Source organism: Orbicella faveolata, unplaced genomic scaffold (assembly GCF_042242905.1).
Source record: "Orbicella faveolata isolate gen_17 unplaced genomic scaffold, um_ofav_v1 contig_24, whole genome shotgun sequence".
In the NCBI taxonomy this organism is placed as follows: domain Eukaryota; kingdom Metazoa; phylum Cnidaria; class Anthozoa; order Scleractinia; family Merulinidae; genus Orbicella; species Orbicella faveolata.
The window spans coordinates 6,704,531-6,722,122 of NW_028301552.1; the positions used below are offsets into that span (position 1 = coordinate 6,704,531).

General features: G+C 40.5%; 1 protein-coding gene and 1 non-coding gene across 7 annotated transcripts in view; one reads left to right on the plus strand and one right to left on the minus strand.

Annotated features, from left to right (window-relative positions):
* The window catches only part of LOC110060930 (uncharacterized), a 44,243-nt gene that overhangs the window by 15,904 nt on the left and 10,747 nt on the right, over positions 1-17,592 (minus strand). For 4 of the 6 annotated variants that reach the window (XM_089290878.1, XM_020767733.2, XM_020767734.2 and 1 more), the window contains 3 exons: positions 15,045-15,137; positions 11,528-11,592; positions 371-685 (listed from right to left, as the gene is read on the minus strand). In XM_089290878.1, the coding sequence (XP_089147004.1) occupies positions 371-685; positions 11,528-11,592; positions 15,045-15,111 (447 nt within the window). In that variant the 5' untranslated portion in view covers positions 15,112-15,137. Of the gene's footprint in view, positions 1-370; positions 686-807; positions 1,031-11,527; positions 11,593-15,044; positions 15,138-15,705; positions 15,824-17,592 lie in introns of those variants that run through there. The other 2 variants (XM_020767736.2, XM_020767737.2) reach the window with 2 other exon arrangements.
* Positions 6,676-6,752, plus strand: Trnaa-ggc (transfer RNA alanine (anticodon GGC)). The gene has a single exon. It is a non-coding gene; the product is annotated as a tRNA-Ala (tRNA).

Genomic DNA, 17,592 nt, shown 5'->3' on the forward strand with positions numbered 1-17,592 from the left:
AGCCAATGAGAGGAAATGATTTTTTGAAATGCAAACTTAGAGTGAAATGATTGTTTTCGCGCGAGCGTGTGCGCAGCGGTCGCTTTAGCGATAAATATACCCTCACAAAAAAAAAAAACCTGAAAAAACTTCGGACCATTTCCTTACTAAGCTCTGTTTTCAGGTTACAAGCGGCTGTTAGACGCGGTTACATTAAATTTTTATTATTGAAAAATATATCCCATCTGCGTGAATCTCCGCATAAATTTAATCTACATTATTACGTTGAATTTTCTGAAGATTTTTAAAAATAACGGGACTACTCTAACTGAGTGGCAGCAGTACCCTCGCTGTTCTTAAATAATTTCCAAGAGGATATAAAATGACTTACCAGCCATGAAAACGTGAAGCGTATAGAAATCGGGTTGCGAAAACCATTCGTTGATGAAGTGTTCGTGAAGGTTATCGAATTGCCTCCTAAAACAGCAGTAGTATGCTCGCCAAATGTACAAGCGCCGGTTGACGAAGCAGACTGGGAGTATTGCTTGAGACAAACCCTAAAGAATGTATCGCACTCGTCCAGGCATTGATGTTGTCCCCGATATATTGTGCGACTCCCATCACAGCATTCTCCGTCCAGTTTCTCACCTCCAATGTTTTGAATCGAAACCAAATGGACTTCGAACGATCCCGCGCCGAAGGCAGTCTGCGAAAAAGGAAAATAAGTCAAATTCATGATCTGCGTTGCGAAGTAGACAAAAAAATTGCAGGCCACGGCATTACACCTGACCAAAACACGAGAATTCACCACTTAGCACACCGTCTAACCTGCACATGAATGAATTGGAGTAAGGCTTCGAAAAATAAGCTTTTCAGAAGCAGGCCCGAGGCCATTGCTAAAATCACTATCTAGAATTTAGTGTAGCCTTTGGAATAGCGGCCGAAATTTGGTGCTCGTCTTCGTGCGACATGAAAAGCCGCCCTCTCGATGCGATGGAGCTCAGCTCACTTGCAAATATCATACGACTCTGTGTGATTAGAATAAGGCAAAAGACAGATGTAGTTTGTTGGGGGTGCGGTAATCTTAATGAGCATGCGTAGTTTAATTAATGACGCAACATGATACCCATGGGTACACTTATCGCTGGCATAATTGGTGTTGATTGGCTAAACCGAAGAGTAGTGTAAACAATTTTCTACAAGACAAATTATTTCCAGACCTTCGAAATCTTTCAGGACTGCTCCTGTTGTGGCGCTGAGGAGATACCACGTTTCTTCAAGTTGGTCTCTTACAGCAGTCGTTTTGAAGTTGTCTTCAATTTTTTATGCGATAATTAATCGGCGTATCAACCTTGCGGATAATCCCTGAGAGGTCATCATCGCCTTAAGCCGGGGACAATTTTGACATGAAATACATTTATTAAATGGCACTGTTGAAAGTATATTGAAGGGCGAAAAAGGCCATAGATTGTGAGAGATTTTAATATCTAAAAATCCACCTGCAGAAAGCCAGACAATTCCTAATACCTGCGCCGAAATACAATCATTGTCTAGTATTTTAATATGTTTTTACTTTCAAGCTACAAGCGGCTTGTTACAATGCGACGAAAGGATTTTAAATGTTTACAGGAAAAGGCCAAACTAAATAATGTGGTTTGCGTTTAACAAATGGTAATATGGGACAGAACAAACAATGGAGCCCGGCGCGTGCCACTAAGTCGCGAAAAGAATGGTTATGCGTTTTGCTTGTTTTATTGGCAATAGACGCCAAGTCAGTCTCTTGAGGAAAACACACAAGGCTACACATGGGTCAAACAAGGGAAGCTGATCAGCGAATAATTCAAGTTTTTTGAATAGCAGTATAGGATTTGATCTCTTTTTGCAGGATTCCAAACTGACAGGCCACCCACATAGAACCCGCTGCAACCTGTCCCCATAAATTGATCAGCGCAAAATGAGGTTGTAAAAGGCATGCATAGGCCAAGAGATCAAGAACTAGTTGAGAAAACGAAAACAACTGAACATTTTCACTCTCTGACAACCCCTGATGTTCCTAAAAACAGACTGCATTTCGCAACACGTATCGCTTGAATAGCTTTTAATGAGCTTGGCGCGTGTCATGAATGGAATACGAATTTAATTGCTGCTAATTACAAGCTGCTTAAAAATGCTGTGGAACCAGTTCCGATTCCTGGATGCAACACAAACGAGTACGTGAGCTGTGTATAGAAGAGTCGAGAAACCAAATGGTGAGGATCAGAGCGTATAAAAACACTTGGAATGGCTGTGGAAATTCAGATATCTTTAGCGAGGCTAAAGACGGAAGTGGTGAACAACTTCAAGCCTGCACTCGTAGAACTCTTCGCTCGGACCCGTTTACAAACATTGATGCACGAAACAGATAGAGCTGCGGTTCACACTCCTCTCAAATACGCGGTATGCTAATGATCTGAACAAATGCCAACTCGTGAAGTGGTGACCTGACCTCTTGGTAGAATTTTTTCTGTTTGAGAAGATAAGATCAAATCCGGCTCACCACAGGGAACATCAACGAGTAGATTTAAGGAAGAGTCCACGATGTCTTGACGTCTTTGAAAACAATTTGAGATAACCTTTATTACGCCAGGGAGCGACTCGGAGGTTGACCACTCCTCAGCTACTGGAGGAACATACAGACAAAGAGCGCCGAGGTTTTACTGTTAAGTTTAATATAGTGCGTGATGTCTTTTCTAAGATCATATGGCAATGATCCTCACTGGAGTTATTTCATACATGTAGCCGACATATAATTACACGCTACTGAGAGAATTGAAATTAATGTTAGTTTTTTTTTAATCTGCGTTTTCAGCTTTACCACATCAATTAAGAATAATATCATGCACACTTAAATAGCGGCACGCTTTTTACGGCCTTATAAAATAAGCTTTTCAAATTTTTTTGTCACCGCAAACCTCGCGCGTGTCACGATCAAGTTTTCACCACGCGCCTGACGCCGTTATCTATTGTAAAAAGGCGGGAAAAGCTTGTAGAAAAACACAATGTCGTTCGTGCCCAGCACCGTGAAATGAGAATGCGTTTTATTCTCTCGACTATGTTTGAGACGTGGTTGGCTTCAAATATTGCCAGAGGCAATTAAGTAATACGTAACCATGACACGGAAACTTCTTTATCAGGTTCACAAGATATTAGCATATTCAGACAATTTTCCGGTGAATCTCATAAGATCAAGATGAACTTGAGCTAACGCTTTATAATAACTGCTAAGTACATGGCATCGATGCATCTGTCGCAGCAGAAAATTAAAAGATTTGGATGTAGCAGCAAATATGCGGCGGGAAAGCCTGTAGCTGTGGCTGCGTCCTTTTGAAAAATAAAAGCGTTTCAAGACAACAGAAACAAATATCTAATGTAATATCTATTTTCCAATAACTAGCTGAAAGAAAGCCACCCTTTCAAGTAGCGTGGTTTCCAAAGCGAAATTAGCATTTCCAGTTCATTAAGAGTTGTCTGAATTTGCATATAAAAAGAAAAACATCAATACTAATACTCTTTACATTAGCTTTCGTCTGCAAACAAAAGCGCACACATGGCTTTTAAAACAATGGCTGTATGAATAACAAAGTATGCCTAAGGACACGCAAACTTTATCGTAAGCTTTATTTAACGACAAGTTTGACGCCATTCAGGCTTTTGATGATATTAGCGCAGATTCAAATCACAAGAAAAAACGCCAAATAAGTTAGAAAACATTAAACTTAGAGAGAAAAACAACTGCGTCGATATTGGGTGATAGGATTCTTAAAGACACCTTAAAGGTATTAGAAACGGCACGTGTGCACTTAATCGGCGTGACGCACAATGCCGTGCGCATTATAAATCCATTTCTGTCAGCGTTACTCGTCATCGTTACCCGAAAACGTTACTGAATAGTTTAAATAGTTTCCTCCTGCGAACTGATGAAGCACTTGTAGCTGATCAGATCTGAATTCGCGAGCGAATATTTGAAAAACGACACGCGCTCGTTAACAAAGTCAAATAAACTTAGCGGCGGAATGCGAGGGACATGCTACCACGTGCCACAGCTGTTCTAGAACAAAAGATCTAAGCGTGCCATCAAGTAGAGCCAAATTGTCATGCAGAGTAAGTCTTAACGAACACCTGTGTGGGGAGGAGTCATTACAATACCATTGTACAGCTGACAATGATTGCAAAACCGCTGCGTGGCGTGTTAAGGAGCTCCGTAAGCGCGGCAACGCTTTACACAATGTTAGCAGGGGTAAACTAGCTTGGCTTGCCTTGTTCGAGTGTCTACGCGTTGTCGACTAATACGGAGTCTGATGAAATTGTTATCTCTGCAGTGCAGTTTTGTATGGGTATATGAACAGTCGGGTCCGTCACCTGGACAACATGCAGCTGTCGAGCAAAGGAATGCTGCACTTTATGATTATTGAGATTACATCTTTTTCAATCTTTATCACGGTCATTGTATGATGAACAGAAATTGTCCAAGAAAGCTGGAGCTCTTTTAAAACTCTTTTGAAAACTAGCGAGGCGTTCAATAACAAAATTGTTGATAGAATACAGTTTAAGGTATTCTTTTAACAAAGCAGAACTTTCGTAACAAAAGCAAAAATGATAGCTCGAAGCGTCAAGGCCTGGTGATTTGAAAAGTTAACACACCACTTGAAACGCACTCCTTGTATCAGGAGATCACAAACAAAAGAATTCCGATACAACATGTACACTGCTTAGGATCAACGAATAAATCAGTCAAAAGTTGTCACGCCAGCTGTTCGCAGATATGTTTTGACTCGTCTTAGCCACAATAACAATTTTTTTCCACATTATTATCATTGATAAGGGTTCTTACCCATGCGTAACCGTCACGTACGTTTAGGGTGTGGGCTGACCGGGAGGTCCGAAGTCAAGCGCCAGCCGGTTTAATATGAACGAGCTCAGTCAGGTTATTTTGGGCGTGTACAAAATTGCACTTAAACTGAAGGAAGCATGAAAATATTAGTTAACTAAGATAGAAAACGCCAAAGAGACGATAATAAACCATAAAGGAACAAGGACTGTTAAGGAAGGAGAAGATCGACACGGATTACAGACGAGGAACTTGAAAACTTTAGGCTAAGAATTTCAAGATGCGCAAGCCTACAGTGTATGTCTCCCCCTCCCCCTCATCATAGTTTTGTAGATGGCTACAAAGGCTGCAATGCACTCTCATCCCTTACAGGGGTACAAGCTTAAAGTTCTCCTTGCCGCTTAAAGCTACAGAAATCGGTCAAATTAGACTGAGTTAAGAGCTCAATAACGCAACAAACCATCTGACCTCTCCAATTCCATTCACATTAAACCAGTATTGCATATTGTAATTCCCTGAATTGCCATGATTCCGGCTGGTATGCTGAAGCAGGCATTATATATAATAGTAGCCACCCAAACAGAGGAAACAAATGATCATTTGTTAGGAGTTTTGTAACTTTGAAATAAAGAAAATTCTCCCGAAAATTCTTCATGCATTTTTTTAAGTCCTAAATATGAGAATTTTTCAACTATAAAAACAATTTCCTTTCAAATAATTTAGTGAATAAAACCTGGACGAATTTTGTATTCCTCTGCAACTTTGTGAAGGAGCGGTGATCTCGTGGTCAGTGCGTTCGCCTCCGGATCGAGCGGTCCACGTTCGAGCCCTGGCGCAGGACATTGTGTTGTTGTTGTTTTTTTCGGGCAAGACACTTAACTCTCACAGTGGCTCTCTCCACCAAGGTGTATAAATGGATACCGGGGAATTTAATGTTGGTGGTAACCCCGCGATGGACTAGCATCTAATCCAGAGGGGAAGTAGAAATAGTCCTAGTCACTACAATTTAATCATGCTACAGAAACCGGAGATTAACGCCGGACTGATGGGCATTTTGGCTCCAAACTTCTGATTCAGACTTTATCTTACAACAACAAATTCACGTAAATTGTAGTTGAAATATTTCCTGAATTTAATTAAGCAAGTAACTAACTTTATTTAATCAGGGTAGCCCATCCAGCAATAAGGCCGGTATCCATAGGGGCCCTGGGGAATAAAGATATGTACAATCTATAAGATCTAAAAAATTAAGTACAATTTAGAAATTTATAATTAGAGTAGAAATAATAAAAACTTCAAAAAAGTCTTAAAAGCAAGCTGTAGTTTATCGTATTGGGTACAATAAACAATAACCTTTGTTCACAAGGCAGATTCATGCCCAGTCACGGGCGAGGTCACCCGCACATCCAAAGCTTATCTCAGTTGCAGTAGGATTAATCCACAGTTAGTGCTACTATTCTCTCAGTCCATCCCAGGTTAAACGCTTCCCACCCACCCCCCTTAACCCTAAATCCAGCATTTTGTCCGGACGCCCTAACCGGAAATATTTATGGGCGTGAATGGAAAGAGGAACTGTGAGAGTAGCTGCACGAGAGTGTCTTGCCTAAGAACACGACACAACTAGGGCTAGGGCTTCGATTAAGACCGCTTGACCCTGAATCTGACGCAGTAATCATTACTAGGCCAGCGCGACCCTAATAAAATATCATAGCTGGCCTTAAAAGACATGAAGTCCTCGTTGTTATGTTCGCATTTAGGCAGATACGAAAATAGAACCTGAAGAAAAATTCAGGGGTAGCACAAACTCACAACTTGACCAGCTCCCAGTTGGCTTGATAGCTCAGTTGGTAGAGCACTGCACCGGCATTGCAGAGGTCATGGGTTCGAATCCTGTTTTGGTATACCACGAACCCACAACCTGATCAGCTCCCAGTTGGCGTGATAGCTCGGATTCCGCTTACTTTAAGCCTGAATTTTTTCCAGACTTTATTTTCGCAGTTACTTAAAATGCGTACGTACAAAGGAGCTACATCACGGTTTGCGCAGCTTGAAAAGTCTAGTCTAAATTTATTAAGTTCGTCGTCTGTAATTCCCGTCAATCTTCTCCATCCTTAACCATCCTTGTTCCTTTATAGTTTATTGGTATCTCTTTGGTGTTTTTTCTATCCTTGTAAACTATTATTTTCAGGTTTCCTTTAATTTAAAGGTAATTTTGTACGTGGCCAAAATAACTCAAAACACCGTGACTGAGTTACTTTAAATCTTTATTCCGCAGATGAAGATATTATACACGATGCTTCATACATTCACTTGTGTAGTTAGCCTTTTTTTGAACAATTTTCCAAATGCAGCAAATGTCAGGAGAAATTGCTATCAAAGTTCTCGATCATTTAACTGAGAAAATTAAAAGATGTTGATTTCTCTCACTGACCATCGTCTCAAATCTCATCATCTGCATGCCCAGACTGGGGTGGAGTGGGCGGGGACAACCATGTAACAGTGAAGGGGGTTGATTATCTTACGCTTAGAGTTTATAAGTGGCTCGGCACCCAAATGGGTGTTTGAACCCAAAATGTCCATCGTTAGAGATATCCTGATACGTTCAAGGTAACACATACTAATAATGCAACGCTCTCGAGTGGTATAACTTGGAATATCCCACGAATCACTTGTATTTTCTCGGTATGCACACGAATCTTTAGGCGAGTGTGTATAGCAAAAATTCACAGTTTTCCTCGAGCTTCGTTCCCGGAAAACTGTTCGCTTCTTGGAACAGAAAATGCCCGCGGACAAACATCCGAGAATCTTTTGGCGCTACATGGACGCTATCGTTTATATACAAAATGTGTCAAGAGGAACTTGCCCTTCGTAGAATTGGTAAATTTATGAGTGAAAAGTCTGAAAATAAATTCGTGCCACACCTACCAAACGAAATCCATTTATTTTATTAATTCTGGTAACTTTCAGGGACTCGTTTTAAAACCACTGGCGATCATACCCCGACACTTTTATTTTGGAGTCCCCCTGGCCTTGCATGCCTACTGGATTGCCGTTTTGTGGAAAAATAATATGCTCAAAAGTGAACCATGTTTTAAGCGCAATTTGACTTAGATTGAAACGTTCTAGAAATATAGTCGTAACGACTTTAAATCTTGCTAGAGGATCTCCGGAAGTCTCCGGTAATCTTCGTAAAATGATCGGGCTTTCATGCCTACTGGATTGCCATTTTGTGCAAAAATAAGACGCTCAAAAGTGAACCATTTTCGAGCGAAATCTGACTGAGATTGAAATGTATTAGAAATATAGTCAAAACGTCTTCAAACCTTGCTGGAGGATCTTCGGAAGTCTACGGAAGTATTCGGGAATCTTCGTAAATTGATCGGAAATATTCGACATTTGGACATCTTGGCCTGCATGGTCTCTGTGGGAAATGTTGATCACTTTGAAAATCTTTGTAGCTGTTGTCGTCGTTTTTATAATTCAGCATTTTTATGATAGCTTTTTATCAGAAATTTCTGTTAGAAGTTTCTTGCAATTGATGTTATGCGCATTTGAACTCTTATTTCCGTAAAATTTGCGCAAATACAGATTGTATTACAACTATTTTTATTACATGTTTTAAGCCGTCTGTGGTCTGCGCAAAACTAAAAAACTTTCAATGGACAGCGCTCGGCTGATTATTGACAGCGCTCTCCACATGGCAACAGCACATTTTACAATAACTGCAGAAATTCTTGCGCGCTCATTGGATAATTTTCATTGTCAATAAGCGGACAGACACATGAATTTATAACCTCTGCCTTTTTGTTATTGTAAAACTGCGATCCGCAAGTTCCCTATTACTGAACCAAATTACATTTAAAGGGCTCGGAAGCGAGCAATTTACAATATTCTCATAACAATACTCCGAGTGAACTTAAAATAATAATAATTCGGTCGCGGTAAAGAACGGTTGAGTTTTCCATGCGTCTGTCCTGTTATTGACAATGAATTTCGCCATGATATTGCCAAAGTAGTCTGCGGATCCACAGCTAGTTTGACAATGTTATGACGAAATTCACGATCAATAATAGGACAGACGTATGAAGACCTGACGTCAATTTGTTAAATTTAGGTTCTTCCTGGTCACCTGGTCAGGCTTTAAGAGTCCCGTGAAAACATCAGTTCAGCGCCTAGGAAACTTCTATAATTGTTCCTGACAGTTTTTCTTTTTCTTTTTTCGTTCTTTCTGTTTTGCTTTGCAGCGAGCAAAGCACCACGAGAGAACTACCCCACGAGTTTTGTCGTGTTCCTTGAAATGCCCATGCATGCAAATCAGACAAGTGCTTCAGTAACTACTGTGAGCAAAACGTCATTGGCGGCTACTGGTGAGCGATGGAATGCACTTTCTTTTGTTTCGCATAACAGGGTTACAATTGCACAATACAAGTAAGAATTAAGCTTCCCTCAAAGTACTTGTGCAACATTTGAAGTTCTCAGCGTTAAATCTAAATAACTGCCCAGTCCAGAATGTCTGCGGTATTGGATTGAAAATACTGGTAACTAAATAAGGGAACGCTTCGAAATAAAGCAAGAAACATGTACCACAGAATCTTAAACGAAGGGTTTATAATTTATGACGACAATAGCCCTGTGTTTCCAAATGGGGTCACTCAAGGCTCATTGAGGTGTGACCATGTTCTCAATTATAATCTGATGCCTGAGCATTCCTACAAAGGCAAGTTGTAAGAGCTGAAGGGAAAAGAAGGCAATAGAGGTGTTCAAAAATTTGCGTGAAGCTTGGAGACACTCACGAAATCTTATACAAACAGCGCAGCTCTTTTCCAGACCTATACGTATGATATATCTTGTCAAGCGTGGAAAAAATCTCAAAAACGTTCATGAATAAAATTGACTTCCAAAAATGTCAGTCCTTCGCTGAAAACTAGTTGCACCAAAAATCATAACTTCTCATGTTAACGCCAGAATGAAGCTGTAAACTGATTACAGAAGTGGCACGCGAACAAATCGAGAAGTATGACTTTCCATATCATGGGATATCAACGAGTGACGTTCACTTATCCTTAAAGTAAGTAAAGACGATCAAAGGTATCGGTTGTTAGTTATTCAGTTCGAGGTCAAGCTTATTCGCAACGCTCAGCCCACATAGACTTATGGAAGCATTGTACTCAAGTTGGAAACCTTGGTTATTAATCTAGCTTTGTAATTTCGTTATTAAATGACGTTAAGTGTTAACTGACTAGTTACCTTCCCTGGAGCTGTTGATAGCCCGGAGAGGATGAGAGTTTGTCCATGTTTGATATGTAACTGTAGATCTTAGGGACAATTGAAGCGATGGTTAAGTTTCCTCCACTTGATATTTAGACTTGTAGGTTTCTTGTTTTCTCTTACTGAGGCAAGGGCTGTTTGTAAGCTCTCTTGAAGGCAGACGACCTAATCACGTCCACCATGTAACGACCGCGAAATTGACTTTATAAATATGTTAATCACGACTTGTTAGTACTTTAATTGCAATGCCGAAATGTTTGTTTGTTAAGCTTGTTGATATTGTTGGAACATGTCAAGCGTATAGCTAGGTGAGTAAGGAAAAAATATAGCAAAGTGAAGCGACTCGTGGCAGATCAGCATTAATCATTGTTACTTAGCTTAACCTTACTACGAAATGTAAGGAAGAGAAAGGTGCTATGGAAATAAAAACAATAGCTGATTCCTGTTGATACATTGATCATATTTAGCAAAATATTCTAGATAGGTCAAAGCTCCTCAAAACCGGAATTAACTTGTCTGACAAAGTGACATCAAAGAGATCGCATATATTTCGACTCTAATACAGACTACATGAATTGTAAAAGGCCACTATTCTCTCAGAGGAGAGCTAGGACTATGATGATGAGAGTATAATTTTTAGATTAAAAGGAAGGTATGCATCGGAATTTAGTCTGATACCACAATGAGGTTAAGATTTGTTAAAAAAACACGCTCGGTTTAAGCATGGTTTAAAACAAAGTCTCATGCTTTTAAGTCGCTCATTATTGTTTTTTTTTATAGCCTTATAATTTTATATTTTGTCGTATTATTTCTGTAACAAATAGTTCTCATCTTTGTAAATACCTTTCAGCGACCACATCAGCATTGCTGTTATATGTCTATCATACATAAATAAATGCTTTACCTTACCTTACAATTATGTTTATTGTCTGAGACCAACTAGTTTCCATTAGTTCCAAGAGGTAACATGGGTACCACTATCGGAACGAGGTAAAAATGCGCGTGGGTGGGGATGGTGGATACATGCGATGACTTACTTGAATCCCATATAGAGTGGCCTGCGTAGCAAGCGTTCCCTTAGCGAGAGCCTTTCCGTATTCTGACCGCGTGTAAATTGGAGCGCTCTAATTTACGCGCCGCCAGAATACGGAAAACTCTTCCTTAAGGAACGCTTACTACGCAGGCTACACACAGACTGAGGGAGTTATACAGAAACCAAAATTTAACTCTGGGAACTTAGTTCAGGCTATGTTGACAAGAATGACGTTTGACGTGTACATGTATCTATGGACGAGAACTGACCGCAAGTTGTTGCCAATGAAGAAGGCAGCCGCAATTATTTGATCCTGACTTTAAGGACTTTTTAAGCATCGTACATAAACAAATAAGGATAATAAAAAGAAGTCAACTAACCTCCTCATCTTTTGGTAACTTGTGTGAAAGATCTTTGTGTTTAACATCAGATATACTAGTCACACCTAACGGGGAGGAAACAAAACCATTTAAAATAATCTCATCTCACCACACCTGTACATGCACTGAGTGAAATTGTTACTGAACGCGGAACTGAAGTGATGTAACGTAACATGAACGACACTATGAATATGCAGTTACAAATAAATAAATTACAATATTTAGAGAGGAAGCTACATCAGCCTTAGCTGCTTTTCATGTGGCTTCTCTATCCTGGTCGAATTGGAATTTGGAGATGCTGGTTTTTGTGGAAGGGGGAAAACCGGAGTATCCGGAGAGACACTTGGAGCAAGGCGAGAACCAACAACAAACTCAACCCACACGTGGCACTGGGTCGGAATCGAACCTAGGCCACATTGGTGGGAGGCGAGCGCTCTCACCACTGCCGGCGCCATCCCTGCTCTCCTAAACAGCAAGTTTATTAGGATGCATTTCTGTGGGGAAATCCAAGATTGGATTTTTAAATCCAAAAACGGATTTGCGTTTCTTTACTTAACAGATTAATCCAGGATCACTCGGATCATGGTGCATCAAAGGAACCGATAAATCCTTGCTCAGAGCTCGGATTCTTCGGTTCCTTTGAAGAACAAATCACAGAATCATCTTCACGTTCAAAGCAAAATATCTTAGACGGTGTCGGAATCATGCAGATTTCCCTTCTGTTATAAATTAAACATGCCAGCAGTAAGGCTGACGCTAGTTTCTTGAGTTCGAGTCGCATTATCGTTTATAATAACAATGTCGTCTCGACACCTTTTTTAAAGACCGACAGCTACATATCATCACACAAGCGTGGCTTAACTTTGTGCCACCCAACCGTCTAGTCGTCATGCAAATGATGATTACATTGTTTCAGTAAATCAAAACTAGATTTCTTTTTAGCATTTTGTAACAGCCCGTTCTGTTTTGAGTAATTTGTATTATATCTTTATACGACCTGATACAGCTAGGAAGACATAAAGCCTGTAAGGTGGGATAATAGATCGGCCAGCTGGGCGAGCTGAGTACATACTTCAGGTGAAGACGAACTCCCAGTGTGGGTATCAGCGCGCTCGAGTTGCCTACTCGCTTGGCTTTCCGAGTTTTCTCACCCTATACCTGATCGAGGAGCCTTTTCACAGTCACAGACTAGGGAGATATATTGCCACGACAACTGTTCGTTTAGGTTGGCGGAATACGAAACCAATCCGAGACACACTGCAGCCGGTTACGATGCCTTAGTACTGTAACAGACTTATTGTAACCATATTACAAGTTCAATTGACAATAGAATCACGACTACAGAAATGTCAGCTACTGTACACAACTATTTAATTCGGTAGAACTCGTGCCTCTCAACGTCAAAGAAGGGAGTAGGGGCAGGCAGGGGGCGGCCGGGGGGGGGGGGGGGGAGGGCAACTGAGCTTGTGAGCGATATTTACGATATTGACTGAGTACATTTTTACCCGACCCAAAATATGAGGGAGAAATATCCTCTTTAAGGTAATCTGAAAATAACGTTAGTTCATTCAATTGACGTTTCTTGACAAAATAATATCACAGGCACAGCACCTCGCACTAATTTAAAGTGGCATCTAATTGCCATCGTGATCGAACAAGGAAAAGACATATCTGATAAGGCCGATAGCAAAAGGTCCTTCCGCGAAACCGATATTTACTTAACTTGACTGAAATATTCTTCTGTGCCAGAAATTCGCAGAAAGTAAACAAGAACCGTAGGGTTATCGAGCCTTGGAGAGCTGCCATGTTGATAACGGTGAAGGTCTTGATAACATAACACGCATTTGTTGCACGAGTTTGTAAACAATTTAAGAGTAAAGAAAACTGTGAGGTTAGAAATGGAAGTTGAACGATTTTAACAGGACTTAAATGTCTTCTTTTAACCCTGAGCGTTTTATTTCTAGCTTCTTTAAAAAGCCTTCGAACAAATATAGGGTGTATAATTAATGCTACAACACCCAAACGCACTCCGCTATATGTGGGAAACTACATGTTAACTTCTGTGATTGTGAATGAAGTCAGCACTTATTAACTCCGGCAGACGTTGTGACAAAGCGACGAAAACAAAACTTGTTAGTAGAAAAGTGGTGACAGATAACACCTGTATAAGTTGGCCAACGTTAACTCAAAAGTCTGAGTCATAGTTCTCCTGTCGCCCAAAAGTCGGCGAAGCATCTGAATAATTAATGAGTTATTGTTACGCTGTGCTAATTTGTTTAAACATCATAATTAGAGTTTGGTCATTCCTGAACATGACATCTTTTAATTGCAAAACGGTCGGCTGGAACAGTGTCGATAAAATTTACCATGCAAGAGTGAGGTTTCATCTTAAGTGTAGAACTTGGTTTATTTCCTTATTTTTCTCCTTGCAGCTGATTGTTATTAAAGTGCGTGCAGTTACTGGGGCAAAAGAACATAGGAAAATGCGTTCTTAAGAGCAACAATGTTGACCAAAAGCACACTTTTCAAGCTGTAGAACCCGAGTTTGCGGAGGTAGAACACGAATACCACTGCTTGGTATGTTATTTTTCAGTTTTTGAGAAAACAGTCTAATTTTGCGGGGCTTTGTGTTAACGCCAAGAAACATGAAAATATTCCAGCACGTGTTGATAGTCTATAGAACCACCAGGTATCTTGCAGCCACGAGGTTATTCCCCGTTCTAGGCTTACTACCAGCAAGGGTATAATTCCTATACAGTAATGCACTGAGAGGAAAAAGCTAGCATGGGAAGGTTTGCCCGCTACTGTTTACGAATTCTTCCACACTTACGATCACTGATTGTAACTGAAGTATAGTAAAAAGAACAACAAAACAAAAGTGTTTTTTGTGTGTTGCCAACAAGCGGGAGATCAATGAGGAAAGTGGCGTATCCATGTCACAGTTTTGACTAAAAACAACAACACTTAGTGTCAAAACCCCGACCTTTCAGTCGAGCGAAATCTGTCAGTTTAAAAGTGGATGCTCGATCTAAACGTTAGACAGTTTCTTGGAGTCGTGTACTGCACTCCACTGGAATAAAAAAGGAACATCGGGAGCTTGATATAATTTGGAGGTATTATCTCGCTACTTCGTAACACTTATGCAATACTTCTATCATTTCTCCGGCCAATAACTGCTAAGTTTTAAGTTTTTATGCCTGTATAATTGTCTGGTCCGGAGGTTATAGAAGAAAAGGACAAAAACTGACGGAGAACAGATTGTTTTCGGAGGCTGGTGACACATTCTAGTAAGTAGACTGTTACTAAGCAGGATTTGCACATTCCAAGACTAACAACACATCCCTGAAACACGGGAGAAACTAACTGGCAAACCACCTAGACCTTTACTTAGTACCTTTTGCTTCCTGTTGACAGATTATGAGATTCACGATGGAATAAAAGGCAAACGGCTTCTTACTTTTACTTTGCTATCGCTACAGTACTATCGGTATTTGACAAAAAATTGCAACACACTCACCTGTTACAAGAAAAAGACTGCCAACCAAAACAAATGCCCTCTTCCTTGTTAAACATCTTGGAAGCATCTTTACGAAGCAGATATCAACTCAAACTGCGGGGGAAAAAGAGCAAATATTTCACTCTGTCAGAACATACTGCGTAGTTTAGAGATGCGAATTTTCTCGGCATGTCGTACCGGTAAAAGTGAACAACAGAAAGCAAAAGAACACGGACACCTCGTGTAACGGAGAAACGTAAAACAAACACATTATGTACTAGACATAATAAGACTGCATTATATCTTGGAATATACTCGACGAATAAATACTGCGTGGGAGTAAGTCAGGGTTGTGCTATCATAACACTCCACAATCTCTATAGTCATACTGTAGCAAAGCAAGGAGACAATGCGTCCACGTTTGACATGAATCGCTATCCGAGCTGGTGCGGACTCTTTACTGACATACGCAGGGGAATTACGAGTTCACCAACGCTTCATACGTAGCAAATCCAGGCTTGTTAAGCCTTGCTTTACATAAAGAAGTCCATATTCAATTGCAAATGATGCCGCGGAAAAAGAAACATTCCCGAAGAAAGTGGAATCAAAACTCTGCTGGTTGATGCCAACAAGCTTATGTGATAACACGTGAAGCAATCTAGTTCAACTGACGGTATCTCACCATTAATTGTAAGCTGCAAAGTTTCCATTGGGCTCCGAAGAAAGCTCCTTGTTACATTGTAACACGTTTATACGAAGTGTGTGAGAAACTTGGCATTGGATTCAAAAATATTGTTTTATTACGCAAGGAGTTAATATTTCATGAACGCCCAGGATAGAAACACCTGTGAGAAGATATGTTGATTCAAGCACCGCACGGTACAATAGAATGGACTTGGCCCATATCACTACATATTGTCTCTCCTGCCATTGTCAACGAAATAATAACAAACACAAGCTGGAATCTGACCAGCTTTGCGTTCAAGGAACATTCTATGTAAACACTTTATAAACTGGTTTGCTTTTTTCACCTGTCAAACGTCACGATGTTTTTTTTTTTTTTTTTCATTTTTTGCCGCAAGAGCAGTCTTAAGTCCTTTTCTCCAAACTTTTAAAACATCTGTGTCTCGGATCATAAAAATTGACACATGAAACGTTAAAAAGCCCCAGGAGACTTAGGTGGTAAGGGTTGGTTTACCGTTATCTAAATGGCAATGACTTAAGGGCTCCACATCCGGAGGCCTGGGCCAGAGCCTAGATATGCCCTTGGGGAAGATATCTTCTCAGTGCTTCTCTCCATTCAGGTGCAAAAATGGGCACCGGTAACTTATTCGGGCAACCTGACAGAAAGCTTGGGGCAATCTGCGGTGGATTAACATCCCATTTAGAGGAACAAGAGCAGACGTTCTTGTCGGGTAATGGTAAGGAAATTGAAGTTAAGTGACAACCTAATCAGCCAGCAGACACAAAAGAAACATTTTGCAATAACTGTTATCTTAATTATAAATATTTGTCTACCATTGTGGATCGCCGTGATATCGAAAGATGGCCTGTTTACAGGCATCCTTCACAGCCAGCAATAATGTATAACTTTGCACTTCCTGTTCATAAGCTGTGAAAGAAAGCTCCTATTCACGCTCGGTCATGTTCACGTTTCGCACCTCTCTTTCGACAAACCATGAGGTACAAAAGGAAATACTTGCAGTCTAGGCACAAAAAGACGATAAAAACAACTTGTCTCCACTGACATGCAGTAAATAATTAAAGAAGTTTGCCTACGACCTTGGGAAAATCGGACATTTTATCTCCTGCGGCTGTTTGTTTTGCCAACATTAATTATCTGTAAGAAAACAGTCATTACTCGTTACTCATTACAATTGAATTCATTGACACGAGGAATATTGAGCAATCACAATGCAACACAGAATGTTTTTTTCTTTCATCAGAAGGCCACCAGTAAAAGGCTTAGGCTGAACCTGGTGGTGTGTTACTAGCGAGAGGAGATGAAGCCGGGGGGTGCTCCCATAGATGAGCCATATAAGTATGTGCCGCGGGACAGTGTAGGGTTTTTGAGGCTCTCGATTCTTAAATAGGGTATCATTTTTGCCCCTGTTGGAGTTGTGTTCCAGGTGTAATACTTAAATAGGTTACCTAAAAACTGTATCAGCTAAAACTGCAGTGCGTAAATCCCCAGCTATTAAAACGAAAGATCCGTATTCGTAAACCTCCAGTGTTATGGGAATTAAATAAAGTTGAACCGCTGGCGTCATCCTTAGTTTTTGTTTTTCCCTGGAACAGGGTGTCATTTTTCGGGTTTGTGCCATAAGTGGAGCATAAATTTGCGTTTGCTTCATCCCTAAGTAGGGTCAGGGTTTAAGAAACACACCTATCCGAAATTTGCTGAGGTGTCCCGCCCCCCCCGGTCCCATGAGATGAAGGCAGAAGAACACCGAACAACTTCTGTTCTTAGTAACCGTTTCAAACAGCAACATCGATCCTGTATTGTCAGAAAAGAAATATTTCGGTAAACTCCCTCTTCTCTCCTATCAACACGGATGAGTAAACAATA